Here is a 24,560-nt window from a genome sequence, read left to right on the forward strand (position 1 = left end):
AGCACCGCCCGCCAGGGGCTGCACCTGCTTCCTGCAGCTTTCGAAACGTCCGTGTCATTCCTAAATCCGTCGCCAAGGTCGTCCGTCCTCGGTCTCCGCTACTGCTGCTCCAAGTACAGTATTACCCAGTGCTTTTAGTTCTGACAGTCCGACCACCGGACACGACAGTCATGGCTCCGTCCGCCATGGGATCGCCCATCGCGCCGTTCCTGGACCTGTCGATGAAGTCGCAGTCCCCGACGGTGACCGGAGTTCGGCGCGGCCTCGACCTGCTGGGCGACGGCAAGTCCCCCGTGACGCTGGACCCGCCCACGGAGCAGCAACTGCTGCCCTTCGAGAGCATGTTCCAGTTCGAGCGCATCAAGCGGCCGCTGGGCTTCGGTCACCTGCTGCTGCTGCTGTACGCGCCGTTCGGGCTGCTTCTGCTGCTACTGCGAGGCCTCTGCTGCTTCCTGGTGGCTCTCATCCTGCCGCGAGTGTGCTCCGAGGATCAGATCGACCGCTGGCGGCTGGCTCGCGTCTTCGTGTGGCTCACGGGCACCCGCGTGAAGCTCCTAGACAAGGAGCTCTTCGACAGGGCGGCGGAGATCATCGTGTCCAACCACATCAGCGAGTTCGACGCCGTCGCGATGCTCGACGTCACGCCCGCGTACATTTTGGGCTACGACTTCTACAAGAAGATGCTGTTCTTCAAGCTGCTCGGGGACAAGGCGGGGCTCGTGTACGTGCCCTACGTGTCCAGGCAGCAGGGCAACGCAGCGGGTCGAGATGCAGTGAGGCAGATCATCATTGAACGACTCGCAAGGGGCAACAAACCGCTGGCTGCGTTTCCAGAGGTGAGAGCAAGGGGTCTACTTGGTGTAGAGGCGTTGGCACTGATGCTACTGTGTCTCTGATGCAGGGTGGACTGACGAACGGGAGGAAGGGATTGTTGCAGTATCACAAGTTCCTCTTCTCGCTCGAGAAGACCGTGCAGCCTCTTGCGATCCGGGCGTCGGACGGACCGTTTGTAAGGAACTATGGTTTGTCGTGTTATGTTGCTGAGGTTATCCGCTGACCTGTGCTGATCTGTATGCAGCCGGTGAATATCAACGACGAGACCAGCACGTTCCTGGCCAACGTGTTGTGGTACCTGTTCGTGCCGTGGCATACCTACACGGTGCAGTTTCTGCCGAGCACTAGGGCAGCTCCTGGGGAAGACCCGCTCGTCGTAGCTCAGCGAGTGATGAAGGCGACGGCGGACGCGTTGGAGCAGCAGGCGTCTCCGTTCTTGTACCGTGACAAGATTGCGTACACAAGATACAAGACGCACCAACGCAAGAAAAGCAGGAGGTGACATGCATCTTAACTCTAAAACCCGTCAGTGTGCATTTTCATCTCGGTCCAGTTCCATCTTTCTTGTATTGTCCACTCTCCAATTGCAAACACGATGGAGGTGCCGCTGCGCTCGAGCAGACGCCAGAAATGCACGTGGACAAGGGTGGAGTTTGATTCCGATGCCTTCGCTCTACCGCTTCTCGACGGTGACAGCTGTGTTTGCCTCGGCGACGAGACGAACTTAACAAGAATGTCCACTCTAAAGGCTCGTTATCTTGCTGGTGGAAGACTAGACGAGGTTTTAGATGAGATCGAGGATTCAAGATGCTACACCGTGAGACTTGACGGCGTAATGGCGTCAATAGTTCCGAAGCGAATACTTGCATGCAATGGCTTGAGCAAAATCGAGTAAATCGCAGACTTGTGGTGGAAATGCTCGATACATGTTCAGCTTTCCCTATTGTGACACCGACAGAGCTGTCGACGCCTTGCCGGGCAGCCAAGATCAACTGGTGGGTCGATTTCAAGATACTCTCCAACGAGTGATTCACATCCGATATGCAGATTTCGCATTGGCTAGGCTTGGTGGTATTGCCATGGTCAACTATCACATTCAGGTTCTACTCGATTCGGATGGTGTGGTCGACGGGTACGTCCTGGAAATGTACTTCTTTGCTAGTCTTCGCAGGGGCAATTTGACTCTGTATCATGGCGAAGAGGAGATCCACTGGCCGCATTTGAGTCGTTGGTCTACGGAATTTGTCGGAGCTTCCGACAACCGGCTTGCTGAAGCCACAGCAGTACGACCAAGGGGGGTACGACGAAGTTTACATCGATCGAGAGGATGGACTCGTTCGCTTTGTGCAATTGGCGCGGGCGCACAGCCACGAGTTCCACGTTCGTTTCTTGCATCAATTTCTGTGCCATCTGAAAGACTCCGCCTCGTCGTTTGAAGTCACCAAGCTAGAGATTTTCATCGTCGTCGAACGAGAGGCATTATCCGATTTTAAGATTTCCAAGCTCACGGGGGAACGCCTTTTGGCAGCTTTTCCAGGTTGGGGGGGATGAAGCAGATAACGCAAGACTTGTGGGCATTCAATCACCAAAACCTGGCGAGAGTTCGACTGGTGAATCAGAAGCTGAAGAGAAGGATATTTGATCTGTATCCATATGCTCTCTGGTGGATTTTTGATCCAGAGTTAACAAAGTGAGTCACTCTAATCCAACCTTTTCCCAGCTTCGTGAACTTCAAAGTACTTCATAGGTAGACCCCAAACTAACGCTACATAGTCAAAACTAAGATAAAGTTACTTGGTCGTTGCTGTGCCAAATTCCCCGGACTTCGCTGGAATTCCAATGATTTCCGACGCAGTTGTGCTGGAGACGGAAGTAGCGTCAATGGTTGATAGGAACGCTGTAGTTCCATGAAATTTTTGGAGCCCTAGTAGTCTACGCATCGAAATGGGCTAAGTACCGGTAGAATTGGTGAGGTCTGCTTCGCGAATTACGAAGTGGCACGTGATTTTGCAAACAATGAAACCTCGTCTAAGGCTACCGAATTAATAATGGTTGAACCAATAATAATGGTCGACCAACAAGCGTTAGCCGTACTTACGCGACTGTAGACTGGTTGCGTTAGATCTGTAGTCTCAAATACAACGCCACAACTTGGTGCATGACATCTACCGATACTTGGAAGAAATGCCTGTACCAATGATTGTGTTAGATCTGTTCTTAATCGACCTGTTACAGTATTACTAAAGGTGCCTGCAGTACAGTATGTGTTTCAACCAAAGTCACACAGCTGGAACTTACTTTTCTCTTACTTTACAGCGATACATTGTTGCACCCAAAAGCGCAAGATAACGATAACGTCAAACTCAGAATTCAATTTTTTTCGTGGTATCAGTGTTCTTATAGTTCTCATAATCAAAGTCAGTGTGAGCCGTGCATGCTCAATTTTTCCTATCCACACATTGTATTATATCACAAGCAACTTTGTCAATCAAAATACGTCGGGCTTTACAGCCCTGTTGATCTACACCATTGGTCAGCCGTTGGTGTCACCAACGATGGCGTTTCCGAGTGCGAATATCAGGGAACGACGTGTTCTGTACTATACAGTCGTCTCTCTTGCATCCGATTCAACAGTTCCAATTCCGCCATCATCTTGTCAACCAGACCTTTTCGAGCATGAATCTGCGCTCGTTACTTTTCGCCGCAATTGCCACCGCTACGCTTTACTCTGTTAGAGGTACCAAAATCGACCACGACAAGGTTCAGCCCTTCGCCCAGCCTGAGCCGGCCACCGTGTCCGAGAAGGCTGCCGTCAAGTTCAAGCCGAGTCTCATTTTCAGTTACGCATGCCACCCATACCCTGGGGTGAGACGAGCGGAGGACTCAAAGGAACTGGGGATCTCGATTCCGACTGCGAAGGGTCCAGCCTGGGGTCTCAAGTGTACGGACGAGCAGTTTCGATTCGGGATGTGGGTCAGCGCCGTTGTGTGGCTCGATAACCCCGCCTTGAAGAAGCCAGAGATTCGCAGTGTCGACTACGAACTCGGAGGGGGGCTATGACGTTAGAACGGACACTCCGTGGGTTCACGCGATGTGGCTATACGTCGTGCACTCCATATTTCACGGACTATTTCAACGACACCAGCCCCATCCTCGTGTACTCGGATCTTGAAAGAACGCACGGTAGCAAGTTATTCATGAGTACGGCGAATGACACGCGTGAACCCCAGGACCTCATCATGTGGGAGCAGTTGACGGAGGAGGCACGTAGCGCTCTAAGCGAGACCGACTTTGGGGAGAAGACCAAGGTCCCGTTCGTCGACGCCAACTTCGAGGCAAACCTCAACGCGGCTCGACGGTCCTTTTAGCTGCCCAGTACCAAGTGGGTAAAACTGTGCTTTGCCTTAATACACGACTGCGTTAACATTGGACCAAAGGTTACAGCTACCTGGAAGTTTTAGATGCCACGAGGAGAGTCGCTTTGTACGCGGTGCTCTTCAGATACACGCCAAGCTTGCTCTTGGCGATCTCGCTGGGGTCATCGAAGAGCTGCTGCAAGATCTGCCGCCGCTGCCGCGCATCTGCGAACACCAGGAACTCCAGAACGGCATTCACTGCCGCCTCCTTCAAGCCAGGACGCACGACGCGCAGACACTGCACGTACTGGCTCATGACACCGTCTACACATACGGAGTCGTACTTCATGAGGTTGAGCAGCGTCTGGCACAGCGTCACCGTGACCGCCTTTGTCACCGTCTCCGACACCAGCAACGAGGCCACTGGGGCTGCACAGCGACGCAGCAACGCCACGACCGCTGCTCCTTGGTCCGCCTTGGCGCACAAGAAGTCGATTCCCTGCAAGCCCTGCGTGACGGCCGTCATGTCGGTGCGCTCGGCCAACGGTTTGCCGTTTGAAACGGAGACGGGGTCTTGACTCTCGATGCGGGCCAGCAACTGCTCGATCTGCTGTTGCTGACTCGCTGCTGAGTGCTGCTTGTTCCGCCCAGTTCGAATCGATTCCAGCGTTGCACGTAGACTCCACTCACTGTGCCGCTGAGCCATTACTTCTCCAAAGGCCACCGTCTCCGGCTGCGACTCATACATTCCAACAATGTTCTCTAGCAAGAGGACGCGCGGTGACGAGAAAATCAACTCGCTGGCGAGGTCGAAGTCGGCCTCCAGTGCGTCGAAAAAGAACTCCCACGTGTGCGACACCAGCTGATGGAACTCAACCGCGTGGTGGTCGGCGATCACGCGCAAGATCTCAAACAGGAACTGGCAGAAGGGGTCCAGCACACCCCGATGGTGACGCATGTGCGGTCGCATGATCTGCATCGCGCTCAGGATCTAGGTATGCAAGTAGCACATCAAAAAGACAAGTTAGTTGCGATAAATGCGTGAAATCATCTCTAGCCATGCCCGTGCACTCACGTTTTGGAAGAATGTTGTGTTCAAGTAGAGCTGTGACAGCGAGACAGTACCGAAGTGCTCCATCAGCTGCCGAGGAAAGCGCGAGAGCACCAGCATCGGGTGGCATCGGGTCAGCTCTCGGAATCGCTCCATGACTTCGCTTCCTTCGCGCGTCAGATTGCGGAGAATGTCGTCCACCTGCGACAGCAACCGGCGATCGCGGATGACCAACTCTCGCTGCTGCTCAGCGTCAACATCAAAGTTGACCAGTGACTCCCAGTCGGGGTTCAGCACATCCAGCAGTCCAGCCACAAGCTTGGGGTTCTGGAAGTACAGAGTCTGCAGCAGAATAAACGAAGGTTAGTGCTAACCTGCAGACTTTCGTAAGCAATCAATTGTACCTACTCCAATGAGATCGCGCTTGACGTCTCCATGGATCGCGACAACATCGCCAAGGTTTCCAAGGTGCGGGTCTGCAGTCAAGATCGGCTCCAACAGATTCAGCATCGTGCTGTCATCTGCTTGGTCATACGCGAAATCCGCCAAGAGATCCGCAGCGGAGGGGCTGGAGCAGTTGTTTTGTAGACGTTGAAGCACCTCTACTTCCTTTACCAGCACCACAAGGCTGTGTAGAGCCATAGCATCCAGGCGAAGTCGTACACCCTGCGCTTTCCACCGCGCAACAGTCCGGCTGATGAATTGAATCACCAAGTGCAAAACGGTGTAGATATCCAAGGCTACAGCCATATCTTCGAGCATATAAAGCCCCTCGGTCGTCGATGCTTGGGTAATATGGCGGACGAAGCTGACGGAGGCAGAGTAGGAACCAGCGAAAGCTTCACTTAGGTTGTCCAGTGCACGTCGCACAAATTCACTGCATTCCTTCCGGTGGGCATCACTGGGGCAGGTCGGCAAGTGAGCAACAACCTGCAACAACCCCTTCGCAAGTTTGGCAGCAGCGGCTTCGGAGTTGCATGCAGAGCGTGTAAAATGCAGCAACGAAACTTGCAGCGCCCACAAGTCTGCAGGAGAGTGCGCCGTCGATCCATAATCCTTTGAACAAGATTGACCCACCGCTTGGCCCGCAGCAAAAACAAAGTCCTCCGGGGCAATCACGTCTGGCAGCGCTCCCGTGCTGGAGCTTCGCTTGAGCTCTCTCACCAGTCCATCGAGCAACGGTGCTTTATCGTGTGGGCCGTCAAAGTACGTATCCTTGAACACCTTCAGGTCAGTTTTGGGGCTCGCCGTAGTTTTCAATGGGGCGAACTTTTTGACTGCATCTACCATCGGTTCGGAGTAAAACGACGAAGTGCTTGGTGTCACGGGGGGCTCAGTCGCATGGATCTTAAAGGTGGTGAACCCTTCGGACAGCAACAGCGCTTCCTCGTCGTCTTCGTCCGTAACCATCCTGGCGTTCGACCCACTCCGCTGCTGAAGCCACTCGCGCAAGAACTTCAGCTTTTCAGTTGTCCCCGATGAAAGAGAGAGCTCAGGACTGTACGCGCTCAGCTGCATCAGCACGACATCCGCTGCCACCGAGATATCCGACGCCTTCGTCACAGCTATCAGGCTACTAACAGCCTTGCTTTCACTTTTCTGAATTGTCTGGAGAAGCGTCCGCAGGGCAATGTCGAGGCACTGCTCGCTCAGAGCAGATTGGTCGAGAAGATCCCACAGCGACTCGCTAGACATAGCGCGGATGGCAGTCGCGCAGAGATGAGCAGTTGTCGGGGAGGCAGCGGCTGCAAGCTTGGTCAGCAAACGGTCTGGATACAAACGCGCGTCCTTCGTAGCGATAAGGCCAGTGCTAGACAGGATTGCGGCATTCGGCGAGGCCTTGGGGAACAAGCTCTGCGTTAGTCTGGCTGTGCAGGTAGAAGTTCGTTTGCTTTGTGCTGGCGGTGGGTCCTTATGTGCATGCGGCGAACAAAGCACCTGAATCGCGCCGTGGATAATCGCCAGTGGCAATTTAATCTCACGGATGGTGTTAGCCCCGTCCGTCACGTAGAACACCTTGCAATCCGAAAAACTGATCCCAGACGTAGCCTTGAGCTGCGGGGCCATCTCCAGCTGCGACTCAATCGACCGCCAAATCACGTCCACTGTGATAGCGTAAATGTCGTGGTCCTTCAGCAACAGCGTAGCAACCAAGTCACGCCCTGCAAGCAGCCGTCCGTACGCCCCAGCCAGCATAAGCGATTGCTCAATGGCGCTCTTCTTCGGGTGAGTACCATCCTCCTCCTTCTTAACGCCTTCTGTCTCGTTGGTGCTGGCATCACCGCCCTTTGAGAAGTCGTGTAGCGCCACCATGCACATCCGAAGTGATGGAATCGACGCTTCCAGCTCGAGTAAATTTTCCAGAGAACGGAAGATTCTGCTGCGGATGCTGCTATAGCACGGCAACTTCGCCAACTCGCGAAGCCATGAGAAGCTGAGGGTGCCCTCGGCGCCAGATGTGGCAATAACTTGATGGATCTCGTCCGATAGCTCCTCCACGCTACAAGGCGCAGTCAGCAGGTAGAGGATATGAGCAGCAACGCGTCGAGTAGACATCTCGGGGGCGTTTAAGCTCTCCAAATAATAAAGTACGACATTCGACGCCACTCCTGAGCTGTCGCTTCCATCAGCAAGGTACTCACGTAGTTTGCTGAGCAAGCGCGGGATGATTTGAGTCAGAGCTGGTTGGTTCAGCGGCACTTGTGCGTCTGAGCTGTTGTCGGCGCTGTTCGGTCGCAGCGCGAGAAGAAGCAACTGGCACAAGCACCCGTAGGGAAGATATTGCACCGTGTCGAAGTCTTCGCAGACGATGTCAGCGATCCACCACGCACTGTTAGCCGCAGCGCCTGCAGGATTGGCGTTCTGCGCTGCGCTTTTGTCTTCGTTTCCTGCGACCATCTCCATGAGGAAGTCCTTCTTTCGACTCTGTCGAAGACGCATGCCAAGCTTAAATTTGCGATCCAATGTACGAAGATGCTCCAAAATCGCTGGTGGCGGTTGGCGTGCCAGTCCGCTGGCATCGAACAGCATCAGTGGATCTCCTGTCACCGATGGGTCTGCTTGGTTGAGCTGTAGCAGCTGCTGCTCGTAGTCCCGTAGCTGCAAATTGCCCTGGATCAGATCAGGGAACGCCGATCTGTGCTTGCCAAGCAGCGGCAGATCTGGGGCACCAATAGCCGGGAACGTGTACCGGCCCGTGATCACCATCTGCATCAATCCCCGTAGCGTCGGGAACTCTTCCCACAAGAAGGAGCCCACTGTGTTGGGGTTAAAGCAGCCAACAATCTATGGATCAACAGGGCAATAATGATAAGCACTTTTGCAAAACATCAGAAAAATAAGCATAGCATGACCTTACCAGCAATATGGAGCAGCAAATCCAGAAGCGGCTTGAGTGACAGAACTCTTGCTCCTGCTTGTCGTCTCCGCCTTGCCACTATTCCAACAAAACCATAACAGTTAGAGTTAGCATTCACCGACATACCAAGGGTAATCAGAGTGTGTGTACGAACCAGTGCGAGCTTGAGCAGATGCTGGACGAACTGACTGTTCTTCACTTCAATGCCAAGCACACCACCGTTCTGAGCGTAGGAAGCAAGATCTTCTTCGTGGTGCAGCCACAAGGCTTCTCGGTGCATATGAGCCTCAGCGCCACGGAAGACGATGGTTTCTAGAGTCCGCAGAGCCTCCATGCGATCAACAGCTCTGCATGAATTGAACAAACTCGCAAGCAGCTCCAGCGATTCTTCATGAACAGGGATATGTTCTTTCGTAGACTGGAAGCAGGTTCGATCGTGCTCCGTAGGCTGCACATCCGCCGGAATATCGAGGAAGAGCAACTTCTTGACGATGTTTTCGTACAGCATTTTCTCGAAAGGTGAATCGCCATTGAGACCGAAATGTTTCAGCACGTCACGACAGCAGATAATCGCCTCGCGCTGCACAAAAGCCAGCGCTTGCTGCAATTCTTCCTTTGCCCACACCGAGATCTTCACCGTCTTCGATCCTTCCGATGACGCACCGCCGCCATTGCCACCGGTGCTTCCATTTGCGCCATGAGTGCTCGGAGTATTGCTGCCACTACCCGGATTGTGACTGGATGAAAGCGACTTGCCCATCGACGGCTTTCCCTTCTGAGGGCCAAGCCTATTGGCTCTGGAAACTGGAAGAGGAGGGTTCGATCCTCGCCGAGCGATTGGTTGCGTGCCGTGCTTGAGCCCTGTCGAGCCAAGGGCGGTTGTGTTTGTTCCTTGGCGATTCGAAGTGTTTGACTGCTGGATTTGAAGACTCTTCACTGCTGCACCTCGCATCAACAAAATCAGCCAGACGACACCAGTGACAAGCCCCATGTAGTCCAAAACACGCGCGTCACCAACCAGTGCGTCCCAGTGTCCATCATTATCGAGAATTCCAACGCATAGTGCCTTGATATCCACCTGTTCAAACGTCAGCTGCTTCAGGATCTTGCGTACCATAGTCTTCAGCACCGGAGCAACATCGGATACGCTAGCCATCTCACGAAAAACTCGGGCCAGCTCACGGCTCGCAAGAGTTCCCTGGTGCTCAATAGGCTGGCGGTAAAATAAGTCATCAGAGCTGCCAAGGATGGACGAAGCAGACAACGATCGCGACGCCCGGAAGATGTGCTGGAGCATTTTGATGTTGTCCACGTCTCGCGACATGTTGTTGGGCCGCTCCCGCGCAATAAACATCGACAGCGCGCGGTTCAAATACACTGGATTGTTGCACACAAGATGCGTGATCGCCTCGACCTTTAGCTGGAACATCGTCGACTTCAACTTCAGCTTAAGCAGCAGATCCACGGTGGCTAAATCTTGAGAGCTCGTTGACTTGCAGAGCGCGACGATCTTGTTCAGCAGCTCCTTTGCAGGGCCCTTCACAGACGGGTTTTGTAGCCACGCTTCCAGGTTCTCTGCTCCAAATACTCGCACTTGAGGAATACTAGCAAAATCGGTGAGGGTCATAATCATGTTCCTGACCGCATGATTGCCGCCAACACCTGAAGACCCTCCCATACTGCCGGGCCTCTCCTTTTCCAGCTCCACAAGACGTGAGCGGATGTGGTTCGTGATAAGATCCCTCATCTCCTGGACAACGTTCGCGCCCTGGAAGCGTTTGCGGACCAATGGTTGTGTAGGCTGCTGGTCGCTAGCATCCGACTCCAGCACCGTCTTCACGTTCTGAACAAATACTTGACTCAGCTCGTGGTCGACCCAGACCCGTGAATAAAGGGAATCATCCAGGAACACCTTGACGCTGTCCACCGGCCATTCTTCGGTATCCTGCGAGGCACAAGCATTGAAGTCACGCACTGATGGATCAAATACTACAGCATTGCAGCTCAATTGGCTTTACCTTCATGATATGCACCAAAAGATTTGTCACCAGAACGGGGAGTGAGAGCTGGAAGTATTCAGTCGCCCCAGCCGAATGCCCCGATCCTAGTGCGGTCGCCGTGCTAGGTTTTTTACCATGGTCGGACGGGTCCTTCATACCAATGTAGTGCTTCGATCGCAGTAATCGCATTAAATACTTGAGCACCACCGGTTGGCCGAATCGCTATCACACAGTTGAAAAGCAATCCATGCACTCCAATTAGTTTTCACGGCAAAAGAGATAACGAGCCATCGTGCAAGCGTGTGTACCTTGGGATCTTCCTTGACAACTCCAAGTAATCCCACGCAATACAGACGGCTTGGAGTCTTGCCTTCACGAATCAGCCTACCACACGCCTCCGTCAAAACCTGTAAAACATTGTGATGTGAATCATCATGTGCAGCAGAATACCGATCGTTGTGACAGCTCAACGCACCTCCATCAGCTTCGCGTCGGTGTTAGCTGCACTCAGTGCTTCACGCAAATGTTGGTCCGGCACTTCGTCCGCATCCGTGCCAGCGTCCGACGCTGAGGCCGACGCCGGCGTCATCTCAACGTCCGCCTGTTCTTCCTGGTCCTCCTCCTCATTCGCGTCATTCATCAGCGTGTCGATGGACAAGCCCTTGCGCTTCGCAGGGGACGAGGACGGGGTGGGCGCAGCGGATAGCGGCTCGCTGACTGACATCTGCTCCTCTTCAGCATCTTCTTCGACGCCAGCCTTCCCAGCCTCTTCCTTCTCTTCCTGCTCCTCGTCGTCCTCGTCAGCCTCACTTTCCGCGCTCTCTTCGACCTTCTTCGGCGTCTGGCGCTTTTTCGCGGTCCTCTTCTCTACAGGCGCCGTCTTTTTCTCCGCCGCCGCTGCTCTCTTGGCCCTCGTCTTGCCTCTGGGAGTCGGCGCTTTGCTCTCGTCCTTGCGCGTCGGCATCTTTCTAGTCCTGGGCTTCGCTACTTCTTCCTCCTCCTCCTCTTCGTCTTCGTCTTCTTCCTCGTCGTCTTCGTCGCCTTCCTCCGCTTCCTCCTCTTCTTCTTCGTCATCCTCTTCTTCTTCGTCGTCCTCTGAGTCTTCGTCGTCGTCCTCTGAGTCGATGATCTTGCGCCGCTGTTTCTTCCTGGGCGGCGGCTTGGAGCCTCTCAGCTGGGGCTTGTTGCCGCCCCGTGTTCTCGTCCCTCTGCGTCGCTCCCCAGCATCAGCCTCCTCCTCCTCCTCTTCGTCCTCCTCCTCCTCGTCGTCATCATCTTCGTCGTCGTCGTCGTCGCCTTCCGCCTCTGCATCTTCGTGCTCTCCTTCATTGTCCTCTGCGTCTGTAGCCATCTGTTTAGGCTTAGCAGGAGCCTTCCTCGTGTTGCTGGTATTCTTCTTGTTCTTCTTGGCCTCCTCCTCCTGCTTCTTGGCCTGTGCGCGCGTCAGTTTGGGCGGCGGCGTCTTCTCTTTCTCTTCTTGCTCTTGCTCTCCGTCGTCTTCTTCTTCGTCGTCGTCCTCTTCTTCTTCTCCCTCCTGACTCACGTCCTCCGCCTCCTCCTCTTCGTCCTCCTCGTCCACCACCACGTTCTTGCGGCGCAGCACGCGGCGCGTCGAGCCGCGGGTCGCCACTCGCCCGCGCTTCATCCCGGCGCAGTCCTTGCCGATATTGCGCACTAACTGCCTATTGGCCGAAATATTGTCTTAGGGAAGTTTCATTGGTCAAAAACAATAGATGGCTACATAAAGCATGTGCATGAGGTTGCATTGAAAAGGGGAGTGAAAATTCCTGTAACTTTTGAGACTTCTAGTCAAAGTTGCTCCAGCTTTTGAGCTCTTGAATCCCCACACGCCTGACATTATCCGCTTCACTGCCCTCCTCCCAGCCTGGAAAAGCTGCCAATAGGCCCTCACCCGTGACCTTGGAAAACGTGAAACCGGACAATACCCCTCTTTCGATGACGATGAAAATCTCCAGCTGGGTGAATTCAAACGACGAGGCGGAGTCCCGCAGAAATCGGTGAAAGTAGCGAACGTGGAGCTCGTGCTTGTGCGCCCGCGCCAACTGCACAAAGCGAACAAGTCCGTGCTCCCGATCGATGTAGACGGCATCGTACCCTCCTTGATCGTACTGCTGCGGCTTCAGCCAGCCGGTTGTCGGAAGCTCCGACAGCTTCCGCAAATCGACGAGTCGGACTTTGCCTTTTGGCCAACGTATCTCCTCTTCACCATAGTATAAGGTAAGGTGCCAGTTGCGTGCCTACAACCCGTTCCGTGCCTACTTGTTTTAGCCAATTAGCATCTTCTCCTTGTTAAACTCTCGTAGTCTATTGGTAGATTTTTCCAGCGTCACAAGCCTCCTAGGATTAGGATAGCATACAAAAATGCTATCAAAAAGAGGCAGGAAACTGGCAGCTCACTCCAAATCAACAAGCTTTACAAAACAATAACAAGAAGTTCTGCAAAATTTACACGGACCAGCGTGAAGTACATAATTCAGCCCAATCGCGCAGATTTAGCGGGTGCAATCAGATTTCAGAATGGACAATTCAATGAAAAGTTATGCCACAGCAAGTCCGCAAGTTCGAAGGACGGCACGAAACTGGCAGAAGACCTTGGGGTTAAAATGCCCTTGCGGAGGCAAGCAAAGAAGTACATTTCCGTCCTCCACCATTCATCGCGGCAGCATAATCCTCTTCGTCAAAGGTCGACCTCAGGGCTGGTGTCAACGCGATATAACCGGACATAACGATGACGGAGCCAACATATCGACTAATGGTGCCTGGGTGGAGCTGATCCCGGAATGATCTGACGAAAATATCATTGTCGTCGACCAGAGCCGCGGTAAGTTGCTGATCCCCCAAGGTGCGGAGTGTTATCCCCAAGTAATAGATCATCCTCGCAGTCGACATGCTGAACATGCGCCGAGCACTTCCGCCTGCAAAGTAATACTTCGACTGCACGAGCTTCTGACGAAAGAACCTGGCGGAGTCAGCGCAAGTAGACTGGTTGTATGCCTCGACGGCGCCAGAATTGGCAACTCCATTGCCATCGGATGCATCCAACTTAGGCTTCACGCGTTGAAACAACTCGTCGTCTTCGATTGCTTCCAGGTATTCACTTAATGTCCACGGCGACATAACAAAGTCCATTTCAGCGTCATCCGTTGTCGTAGTCCTGCGGTACGACATTGACGTTACCACCACAAGTCGGCACTTCACACGATCTTTCTCAAGCCATCTTTTGCATGCACTGGTGAATGTTTCAGCGTCATCCGACACGTCATCAATAAACATGATGTGGTTTTCCGAATCTCGAACGCTATTCAGTACTCGATGCAGTTCATCGCCATCGAGGTAACGAGTATCCATACAGGCTGTTTTCTTCGTGTTTCCCTCCAACCGCACAGCATCTGCGGGCGCCATACACCCGAGATGAATCCATGTGACCACCCATCGAGTGCGAGCCAGTGCCAAGGCAAACGCCGCCGCAGTTGCTGTTTTCCCCGACCCATCAGGTCCCAGTACGTAGCCACACCGACCATCACGCAAAACATCATCTCGCAAGAAGTTAAACAGCCTTATCGCATCCGGTCGACGGAACAGAACCAGTTTGTCACTTCGACAGACAATCCCAAAGCCATCAATAGCAGTAGCGTCGAGCTGCCAAGTCTGTAGTTGACTGTCGCCGTCGACGAACGGCAGTGATAGCGCATCGGGATCCAGCTCCATCGTTCTTTCCCATCGCATCCGCTCCACGACGAGTGCATTCTCCTTGGAGCCACCGAGCGCGCCAATCGCCATTCCATCTGGCAAAGCCTGCCGATCCGCCGAGTTGTATACCGCCTTATTCGCGTATACTTTGAAGTCAAATGGAAACACGTTCGCAGGGAGAGCGTGGCGGATGTCGTGAAACACTGCGTTCCGAAAAGTGATGATTCGTGTGCCTTCTGCTAACAGCACGTAATCTGGAGGAGGAGAAACCTCGAGGCCAACGAGTTCGAACCACTTGATCAAATTGGCGAATGGAAAATATCCCAGATTCGCAATGAATGAGACTTGGCGACCACCGAGAGGTGCCGTTGTCACGTTTTGTCTACTCTTGTTCTCTGAAATTTATTTCAGAGCCGAGGGAGGATAGGTCCGATTTTGCCATTGATTGATGTCTGGTAATTTATATATCCGATGTGGTATTCATAAATAGAGGTAGCATATAAAAAGTAGTTGATGGGGTACAGTGTCACTTTCCATAATTAATACCCGAAAAACTTCATAAATTACGTGAATGTTGCCTGTGTCGTCGCCCCCCTCCGCTTATGTACGGTCTTGATGTTGCGTGAAAGTATGTTGAAGCCACATCGTCCGGCAGTTGACATGAAGGCTGGCTACGCACGCTGGAACTATGGATGGCAGCTAGTCCACACCAGCAAGAATGTTATGCCGTGTTGTCGATGACTAGTGAGGTGCTTGCAGCGCACCCGGTCATCCTTGTCGCTCTTACGAGCCCCCCTCGCCCCCTGCATGGGGAAGCACCACTGCGCACGTCCGGCCGCCCGAGAAACGTCCACGATCATCACATTCTGCTTGAGCTGCGCCGTGTCGTGCCGACTCCGCTCGCCAAGTACGCCGCCAAAGATACGACCCACCTCCCATCACCACTATACCGCTCTGTGCAGTAGTGGGTGGGTCGCGCGGGATCGTTCCCAATAGGTAGGAAAACCAACTCTGCATGAGCTGTTGCGTTGATTTTTTTCACTAAAAAAATACTCAGTGCTTTGCATCGAAATCTTGACTCAACAAGAAGCAATAGGCGGTGAAGTCGTGAGGCAAATAGTAGAGCATATTGTTCCGTGGGCAGAAGTCGATCGTAGAGGGTATTGCTCCAGGAAACTGACGTTTTGCTAAGTTCCAAGTCAACTTGGCAGATGCTGCGCCTGCTTCGCAGCCGCAGCAGATGCGCTGTAGTGAGCAACTGGGCTTACACACACTACATAACTTCATGTCTGCTCTTAATTTCAGAGCTTGTTCGTGCAACGCGCGACTTTGTTTGTTGGGTGAGTTGTATGGCAGCGAGCGTGCGGATTGATGCACTCGATCATGTGTCAATAGCCCTACTATAACTTATACAGGGGTAGAAGTGGCAAATATCATGTTGGGCCAGCCGAGTACCGGTAGTGGCAAATCACTCTTAGCTGGCGCACAACTAGGGCTACGCTTAGGCTGGGATAGCAATTTTCACGAGAGCAGCTAGGGCTTTAACCACAGCAGCAATAGTTTTTACTGTCTGGTGGGGCTTTCGGGTGCGCTGCAGACCGGCATCTCCAAGATGATATTATCTGACGACTATTAGTCGTCGGCTACCATGACGAGATTTCCCTGGACCCGGAAGCATCATACGACGAGCGAAGAAGCGCTAGAAGTTTCACTATTTGCCTAGCAAGTAAATATGAGTTCGGGTGGCTTCGTGAGCGATGCCTTTGTGAGAATCCTGGCGCATTATAAGCGCTTAGATTGTACAGACTTGTTGGTAATTCGTATTGTAGCTCGTACGACTTATCGAACACGGCTTATCAACATCTACAATTCATATTCCAGTACGAATTGGTGTAAATTGCTAATGTCAGCTTACGCCAACTACAATGCACACATGAATGATCTTAGAACCAGGTCTCCTCCTAACGTTATTCAGTATTCCACTAGCCATAAAATTCGTGCACCCATTGTCCTTGACCTTGCCAGTCAGGTGGCCGTGGTGGTTGCGGGGGTCGCATTGCCGCTGCCACTTCCGGCGAGTATATTGCACCGGTGCGTCCAAAGGCACGCGTAAATTGCCCGCTGTTGTACGACAGATTATTTAAAGCTAGCTCTGACGCGGGGGCACTATAGCGTGAATATACAACTGTTCATTTGTTTTAAGGCTACTGGGCATGGATCAAATATAAGCATTTGCGTTTCTACACCTGCAAAGGGGACGAGTTGTTTTTCGCGTGGTTTTTGTCGTTTCCCGAGTATTGGCTTTTTTACGCACCAAACGGTGGGAAGTAGCGTGGTGCGAAGTTCGCATCGGCGGATGCACCAAGTACATCTGAGTCGCCTAGCGGCGTTGTAAATGAAGACGCCTTTTAGACACTCGGTAGGATAGTGCTGATGAGGAAGGCTGATACGGCGTAGACGTGTGTGCCTGTAGAGGTCTCCCGCCAGTTCTTGTGCGATTTTGCGCCAAATACTATGCCAACCATTTCTTGCAGTTTGCCGTGGACTTGCTTTTTCAACGGGACTTCCGCCATGGCCGACCGGGTCCAAAAAGGTGAAGCGTTTGCTTGCGCGGAAGTATGCGGACCAGCCCGAGCTCCTAGCGCATCTACCAGCCGAGAACAAGATCAAGAACCGAAAGGCAGTCGTCATGGGCAACATTGCCCAGCAACAGAAGGTGGAGAACTTTTCCGATCTTGCTGCGTGGGCGAGTACGACACAAGAGGCATTTTTCCGATCCGGGGCATTTGGCAGGGTCAACGCCGAGCGAGAGTTTGCCAAGGAACCTGCCGGTCACAAGAACGGCATCCTCGTGTTGAGCGCTTTTGGAGGCATCTACAAGTGGCCGGTGGTCTTCGAACATGGCGCTAACGAATTTCTCGAATGCGAAGAATTCGCCCAGCTCATCGCGCCTTCCAGACAATCAGGGCTGGATGTCACTTGCAGCGCCGAATCGAGTCAGTCCCCGGTTGTCGCTGATGAGGTCGTCGCTGAAGAGAGCTAACGCATAAGCGTTTGTGCTCAGCTCAATTAGAGGATTCGGGCCCCCAATTCACAATGCATTTCATTCGTAAGCAAGGCAGGGAGCTACATGAGCGTTACAGTGAACTGGAACTTCAACAACAAAAAATTGCTGCCTTCAGCTCCCTTCGCCGTCAGCGCGAGCTCAAAGTTCTTCTTCTCGTTCTTGGCGCAGCCATGTCCTGCTCCGCGATAGACTGATCTCGACGCTTTCGAGCGCGCTGCAATTACACATATACCGCCTAAAGCAGGAGAGATGCGGGTTCGCTACCAAAATTTGGTAGCGAACCCGCATCTAATACTTGAGACGCACGGCCGTGAGGAGTAGGAGCGACAGCCTGGCGTCGCTCGCTTTCACGAATTCGTTCCTGCGCCTCTAACCGCTAGTGCAAGAACGCTTTGACCCCGAAGCAACCCCGGCGAGGCGTGTCTTCCGGTGATCGTGTTGCCCTCGCGACGACGACAGGTGATACTGACGCTGGTCAAATCGGTCCACGCTTGACAAACATCTGAATAAAGACTGGAGGCCTCAAAAGACTCGACGATCCGCCGACGAGATGCGAACTTAACAGACCACTAGGTTTCCCACCAAAAACCACGCGAATTCCATCCGCACCCCCTGCAAAGCAAAGAGCGTTCTCATTATTTTATATAAACATGCCGACTCAGACCCAAAATCTACACTTTTGAGGCGAATTACCGGGCAGATGCTGCGGCAGGCGCAGGAGATGCCCATGGTTAGTTTAAAAAATAGAGTTTATACTATTACAGCGTTCGCGGAGCCCTACCACAACGGTTTCGAATGGCTGGTAATGTAGTTTGGCCAAAATTTTTTGAAATTGAAGGCTTCCTAATAGAAAGTTGGCTCTAAAATTTGAGGTCTCGTAGAACTTTAGCCTCATTATGTCGTACTGGTATTTGTCAATGTACTCTCTGAGATTTTTTGGTTGGGGTTGGGGTGACGCCCTCCCCCGGAACGCGTGGCCAGCATGATGCTAGCTACGCGCTTCCGGCAGGTGCTCTCGGGCATCTGTACGTCCCTAGCGGGTCTTTCCTTCGCTCCCAAGCCGACAGCACTAGCGACAACTACGCCTCCCACCCTCTTATCGCGCTCTCCTCGCCGCGCGCATCAAACTAACCGTTTTAGGATAGGTTCGTTTAATGTCCAGTCGTTAGGTTCGACCCGCAAGCAGCAGGACACGCTCCCCCAGGACCTCCGGCGCTACCGCATCGACGTTCTCGGCATCCAAGAAACACGCATCTGCACCCTCGACAAGAAACGTATCGGAGACTACACGCTACTCACACTACCAGCCGTTCAGGAGCGCCACGGGATCGGCTTGCCATCTCCCCCCGCGTCCGCCCCTACTTACACTGCTATTGGGCACACTGCGATTGAATCGGCGTCGTTCAGCTCTTACTCCCCCACGCAGGCCCCGTGAACATCGTCACGGCGTATGCTCCCAACAGCGGTCGGCCTCTCGCCGAAGTAGATCGATTCTACGCTGATCTCAGCGACACACTTGACCAACTACCAAGGCGCAACATCGCGTTCGTGACCGGCGACTTCAACGCCAAGCTCGGACAACAGATCAACGGAGAGGCATTCATGGGACCACATGCACGAGGCATACGCAACCGAAACGGCCACGCATTAGCTGATTTCTGTTCTACTCACCTTCTCTTTGCCACTAACACAGGTTTTCCAAAGCGAGCCCGCCACAAAACAACATGGAGTCAGCGCCGGACGAATCACTGTATTTACAACCAGATCGACTATATCCTATGCCCTCAGAACTGCCGACGGCTCTGCATGGACGCACGATCCTGGGGTGGAACGTTGGCGCGTCGGACCACAAGCTCGTCACCGCCGACTTCATCCTGAACGCGGTCACTCACCGTCTCCGCTACAGCGCGGTCAAGCCAGATCCAGCACTCAAGTTAGCACGAGATCATCGCATCTACGACGACACAGCACGGGACGACTACACGAACGCGCTCCAGGCAGCGCTTTCACAGCCAACAGCACAAGGCAGCACCGTTCTCCAGCGCTGGACAGACACGCTCGATCGAATCCGAGAAGCAGCCGAGGGGACTATAGGATTCGCAGGTCCTAACCACCGCCACGTACAACATCACGACGATGAACTTCAGCTGCTCTCTGAGGCCCAGCGGGCGCTTCAGCTTCGAATCTACAACGACTGCGCCGCTAACACGATCGAGCTCCGAGCCGCCCGCAACAAGATCCTCCATCAAATCCGAGCGCGATGCTGAGCCATCGCATCTCGCAAACTGGACGAGCGGATTACACGCATCGAAAATCTGAGCGACTCGGCACGAATGTATGCAGCAGTTCGAGACATTAGCCCCCATCGACCCCAACCGCTGTTACTCCACGACCAAGAAAGTAAGTATATCCTGCGGCAACAAACTACTAACAAGGTGATCACAGATCACTTCCGAGCGCTGTTTTAGGACCCGGGGCGGCCACATCCTGTTCCGGATCGTGAACCGCGATCTCTAACCCGTCCTGTTACAGCAACAGAAGTCGAAGCAGCCTTTCGGCGCTTCAACAACGGACGCGCCGCTGGGCCAGATGAGCTCCCAGCACAACTTCTTAAGTACGGGCTTCAGTCCTCGCGCCTCTCTTCGCAGACCTCGTCAACTGCAGCTTCGAGCAAGGCACCCCCCTCGCACTCGGTGAAGGAACACTCGTGTGCTTGCCCAAGCCCAACAAGCCCCGAGGTGTATGTTCCAGTCTCCGCCCCATCGTGCTGTTAAGCAGCATTCGCAAGGCCTTATCTCTCGTCGTACTCGCACGGATATCCGCTGCGGTGGACACATTCCTGTCCCCCAATCAAAGCGGATTCCGTAAACACAGAAGCACTGCTGACGCCGTGTGGGCGCACAAATGGCTCTGTGCCCGCGTGCAACGCTATCGTGAAACCATACATGTCCTCGGCATCGACCTCTCGCGCGCGTTTGACACAATCGACCGCGTAAAGCTTGTAGAAGTACTCCGGACATTCTTACACGACGACGAGGTCCGATTGATCAAGGTTTTGCTCGCCGACACCAAGCTCTCTCTGCGCTCCGGGTCCAAGGCACAACACAGCTTCGATAGCAACATTGGAACGTCGCAGGGCGACGCGCTTTCACCGGTCCTGTTCGTCATCTACCTGGAAGCTGCGTTACGCGACCTCGCATCCCACCTCGGAGTAAATCGGACCCTACTCGACCAAATGATCGTCTATGCTGATGATGCAGACTTTGTCTGCCGCGATACCGAGCTGGTCCAGCGCATCCAAGCCGAAGCACCAGCAGTGTTCGCACGCTGGTCCCTCCAGATGAATGCAACTAAGACAGAACTAACCATGATTCAGCGATGTACAGGCTCGTCGGGCTACTCCCGACACGCTCGGGCGACAGAAGAGGCGTGGCGCTCCACACAGAAGCTTGGCAGTCTACTCGGCGACTCAGAAGATCTGACACGACACAAAATACTCGCAGCAGGCGCGCTACGTCGGCTCTGGACAATATGGATCCGGCCCCAGTACGTCAGTGACGCCACCAGAGTCCGGCTGTATAACTGCTATGTGCTTCCTGTTCTGCTGTACAACAGCGGAACGTGGGCACTGACGCCGTCCGAGCTGAGCGGACTCGAAAGCTTCCACCGCCGACAACTACGTAGCGTACTAAACATTCGCTACCCTCAGCGAATCTCTAACGCCACGCTCTACGAAATCTGTCAGGAACGCCCGCTCCACCACAGAATTACAGCAGCACGATGGCGTCTGTTCGGCCACATCCTGCGCCGGCCCGAGATCCCAGCGTACACCCAGATGGCCGCCTACTTCGACTCGTCGTCCAAGGGAACCTGGCGTGGAGCAAAGCTAGACAAGTGCGGGAATCGAAATCCCCGCACAGTGCTCCGACGTTCTGTGTCAAGAAGCCACAGGGCGGCTGGCGCATCGTTCATGCGTATAACAAGCTGAACGTGCGACGATACCGGCGCAGACGCCGATACCTCGAAAAGATGTTATCATCGATTCGATGGCCAGGAGCACTATCTACAGTGCTCTCGATCTGCGCGATGGGTTCTATCAGATCCTCATGCGTGAGAGCGATATCCCTCTTACGGCAGTGAGCACGCCGAGCGGCATGCTCTGGGAGTGGCTAGTGATGCCGCAGGGTCTGAAGAACGCCCCTGCGACCTTCAACAGGTGCGTGACGCCCACGCACGACACTACCGACTGTGCTCGATGCGGGCCTTATCTCGAGCGGATACGCCTATCGCCTCGAGACCCGCCGTGACCTGGACCAACTTCGGCTGCTTGCACAAGAGAAACCTAAATGGAAAGCCCTCGAGAGGGCAATTGTCGCCGCACTGCCGGCGAAGAAGGACCCGACGTATGCGGACACCACCTTATGCCGTCGACTAGCAAAGCTGAGCCTAGCGACAGCATAGTGTGGCAACGCGAAAACGTAATACATTACATTACATTACTCTCTGAGATTACATAAGTTTCATACAGTACCATGAAAGCTTCACATACCCGGATGGCAGGAGGCAAGCCGGTCAAAAAGTTTTTTCGGTAGATTGTGCGATCCCACTAGACACGTACCTTGCCTTCGTGCCGCGATAAGAATCGCAATAACTTATACACTACGAGTACGCAGTAATGCACTGGCATGACCATGAAAGTGCCTAGTAGCGAGATCAGGGTAGATGCCCTCACAACTTGCGACGTCGACAACGTTTTCAGCCAAAACTTAAAGGTTAGAATTCAGTGTAGTCAACCTAATAGTGGCGAATTATGCCGGAAAACTCCCGACCATGTTAGTTTAGGGTAAGACAGGCGGGTAACCAGTTAGTAGCTGAAGTCATGCACTGACGAAACACGATGTGAAGTAGACAGAAAGTGAGCGACTCGAGATCGGACTCATCAAGTTACCAGCTCACCAATAGAAAGACAGCCGGTGACAAGGGGCTTCAGTTACAGAAGTTTGATTTGGGCTGCCTAGCAGCATGACCTATCGGCCAATGCTATCCCAGTATTAACACATTATTTGGAAGAAGGTTCATTCAATACGATCGTTCGCAATGCCAACACGCCTAACGCTTTCTTCTCCTTTGCCGCCCTCCCAACCAGGAAAACCTGCCAGAAGATGTTTACCCGTTACCTTGGAAAACATAAAAAACGGCAACGCCTCCAATTCGACGACGACAAAAATCTCAACCTTGAAGACATCAAACGACGAGGCGGAGTACACAAAAACTGGTGGAGATAGCTGTGCGCCCGTGCAACTTGTACAAATTGAACAAGATTGTGCTTCTTATCGATGTAGACAGCGTCATAGCTCCCGCGGTTGTAGTTTTCCGGTTGCAGCCACGCGGACGCCGGCAGCTTTGACAGTTTCAGCGGATCTACAAGCTGGAACTGACCTCCTGGCCAATGAATCAATGTCCTTTTGTCGCCATCATGCATGTATAGAGTCACGCCACCCTTGCGGATGCCAGCAAGGAACCGCAACTCCAATACCCAGCCTTGCATCGCAGCATTAAAGTCTTCCGCGAGGATCGGTGTCAGCTTTTTTATCAGCGCAAGGCCACCGAGTCTGACTATGGCACAGCTAGCATACCCACTGGTAATCCCTGGCTGAAAAATGTACCGAATTCGGAAGGTCAACTGATCATCCCCTTCGACCAGGCATGCATGAGCAGATCGTCCGACAACGCACGGACAGTTTGATCCAGGAACGAAGAGACTTTCGCAGTTGGAAAGCTGAACATATACCGAGCATTTCCACCAGCAAAATAATACTTCGATCGCACGAGTGAGCGGCGCCAAAAGTTGGTGGAGTCGGTGTAGGTAGATCCACTGAATGTCTCGATAGCGTCGACATCGGCAGCTGCGTTGTCATCTGACGCGTCCAGCTGCGGTCTCACGTGTTGAAACAGCTCGTCATCTTCGACTGCGCCGAAATATTCACTTAGCGTCCATGGCGATACAACCATCTCGCTGATGTCCATATCAGTACTCTCGTCGATCCTGCGATATAACACCGACGGCACCACGACAAGTCGGCGTTTAAGGCGATTTCGCCTAAGCCATCGTTTGCAAACCAGTAATTCCGCATCATTTGGCAGCGCCACGTCATCAACAAACACGATGTGGTTTTCCGTATCATCAACTTCACTCAAAATCTGTCCAAGTCCACCACCCTCGAGGTAATGATAACCCAGCGTGAGTGTTGTCTTCAGATTCCTCTCTAAGCGCACACATTCTGGAGGAGCCATGCACCCGAGATGAATCCACGTGACCACCCATCGAGTGCGAGCCAGCGCCAAAGCAAATGCCGCCGCAGTTGCTGACTTCCCAGACCCGGGAGGGCCCAAAATGTAGCCACAGCGGCCGTCACGTATGACATCGTCTCGCAAGAAGTTGAACACCTTGATCGCGTCCGGTCGGCGAAATAAAACAAGCTTGTCACTTGGACAACGAACTCCAAAACCGGCGATCGCAGCAGCGTCGAGCTTCCAAGTTGAAAGTTGACTGTCGTCGTCGACGAACGGTTGTGAGGACGCATCAAAGTTCGTTGTCGTCCATCGCATCGACACCTTCACAACGAGCGCATCGTCCTTTGAGCCACCGAGGGCGCCAACCGGCAATTTATCTGGCAATTCCTGTCGATCCGCAGCGTTGTAGGCCGCTCTATTCGTGTATACTTTGAGGAAGGATGCGAATACATTCGCAGAGAGAACGTGGCGGATGTCGTGGAAAGCAGCTTTCCGTAAGCTCAGGATTAGTGCGTCCTCCGCTAACAGCACGCACCGAGGAGGAGGAGGGTCATCGATGCCAACGAGCTCGAACCACTTGAGCGCCATGACTTCTGGAGGGGATTCTGTGCTCTGCCAAGAAAGTTCACGACTATTCGACTGACCTGCTCTTACAATTCTGCTAAGTACGAAAGAAATCGTCGTCTTCTGTTGATGGCGCCAGAGGTTTGTCCTGTAGATGTCGGACGGTGGCGGTGCCTTGGGGCTGTCCCTGAGACTCTCAGCGCCCCGGAGTCGCTGCGTCAATGTACATAAAATACAAGCGACGCCACCTGCTCATCGCCAATTTCCAGCTTGACAGTGAACTCTGATCGTCTAACAGTGGTCCTTAACGCAGATATGGCTACAG

General features: G+C 53.4%; 6 protein-coding genes across 6 annotated transcripts; 4 read left to right on the forward strand and 2 right to left on the reverse strand.

The window, feature by feature from the left end:
- Nucleotides 1–83: 83 nt before the first annotated feature.
- PHYSODRAFT_563591 (hypothetical protein) lies at nucleotides 84–1,057 on the forward strand (the record flags this gene model as incomplete). The annotated part of the gene is made up of 2 exons (XM_009535130.1): nucleotides 84–836; nucleotides 902–1,057. Exons 1-2 carry the CDS (start codon nucleotides 171–173, stop codon nucleotides 1,055–1,057), a joined length of 822 nt encoding a protein of 273 aa, XP_009533425.1. The 5' UTR covers nucleotides 84–170.
- Nucleotides 1,058–3,510: 2,453 nt separating this feature from the next.
- PHYSODRAFT_261711 (hypothetical protein) lies at nucleotides 3,511–4,202 on the forward strand (the record flags this gene model as incomplete). The annotated part of the gene is made up of 2 exons (XM_009535131.1): nucleotides 3,511–3,862; nucleotides 3,901–4,202. 2 exons carry the CDS (start codon nucleotides 3,511–3,513, stop codon nucleotides 4,200–4,202), a joined length of 654 nt encoding a protein of 217 aa, XP_009533426.1.
- Nucleotides 4,203–4,218: 16 nt separating this feature from the next.
- PHYSODRAFT_347536 (hypothetical protein) lies at nucleotides 4,219–14,400 on the reverse strand (the record flags this gene model as incomplete). The annotated part of the gene is made up of 10 exons (XM_009535132.1): nucleotides 4,219–5,181; nucleotides 5,266–5,583; nucleotides 5,650–8,526; nucleotides 8,600–8,677; nucleotides 8,754–10,544; nucleotides 10,618–10,821; nucleotides 10,908–11,006; nucleotides 11,075–12,277; nucleotides 12,456–12,770; nucleotides 13,432–14,400. 10 exons carry the CDS (start codon nucleotides 14,398–14,400, stop codon nucleotides 4,279–4,281), a joined length of 8,757 nt encoding a protein of 2,918 aa, XP_009533427.1. The 3' UTR covers nucleotides 4,219–4,278.
- Nucleotides 14,401–16,881: 2,481 nt separating this feature from the next.
- On the forward strand, nucleotides 16,882–17,353 carry PHYSODRAFT_337463 (hypothetical protein; the record flags this gene model as incomplete). Its single annotated transcript, XM_009535133.1, has 2 exons — nucleotides 16,882–16,893; nucleotides 16,928–17,353. 2 exons carry the CDS (start codon nucleotides 16,882–16,884, stop codon nucleotides 17,351–17,353), a joined length of 438 nt encoding a protein of 145 aa, XP_009533428.1.
- Nucleotides 17,354–20,744: 3,391 nt separating this feature from the next.
- Nucleotides 20,745–21,365, forward strand: PHYSODRAFT_518769 (hypothetical protein; the record flags this gene model as incomplete). The annotated part of the gene is made up of 2 exons (XM_009535134.1): nucleotides 20,745–21,062; nucleotides 21,123–21,365. The coding sequence occupies 2 exons, from the start codon at nucleotides 20,745–20,747 to the stop codon at nucleotides 21,363–21,365; spliced, it is 561 nt and encodes a 186-aa protein (XP_009533429.1).
- A 1,691-nt stretch (nucleotides 21,366–23,056) lies between these two features.
- On the reverse strand, nucleotides 23,057–24,259 carry PHYSODRAFT_304483 (hypothetical protein; the record flags this gene model as incomplete). The annotated part of the gene is made up of 1 exon (XM_009535135.1): nucleotides 23,057–24,259. The coding sequence occupies one exon, from the start codon at nucleotides 24,257–24,259 to the stop codon at nucleotides 23,057–23,059; it is 1,203 nt and encodes a 400-aa protein (XP_009533430.1).
- Between the last annotated feature and the right edge of the window lie 301 nt (nucleotides 24,260–24,560).

This window comes from Phytophthora sojae (assembly GCF_000149755.1).
Source record: "Phytophthora sojae unplaced genomic scaffold PHYSOscaffold_8, whole genome shotgun sequence".
NCBI lineage: Eukaryota > Oomycota > Peronosporomycetes > Peronosporales > Peronosporaceae > Phytophthora > Phytophthora sojae.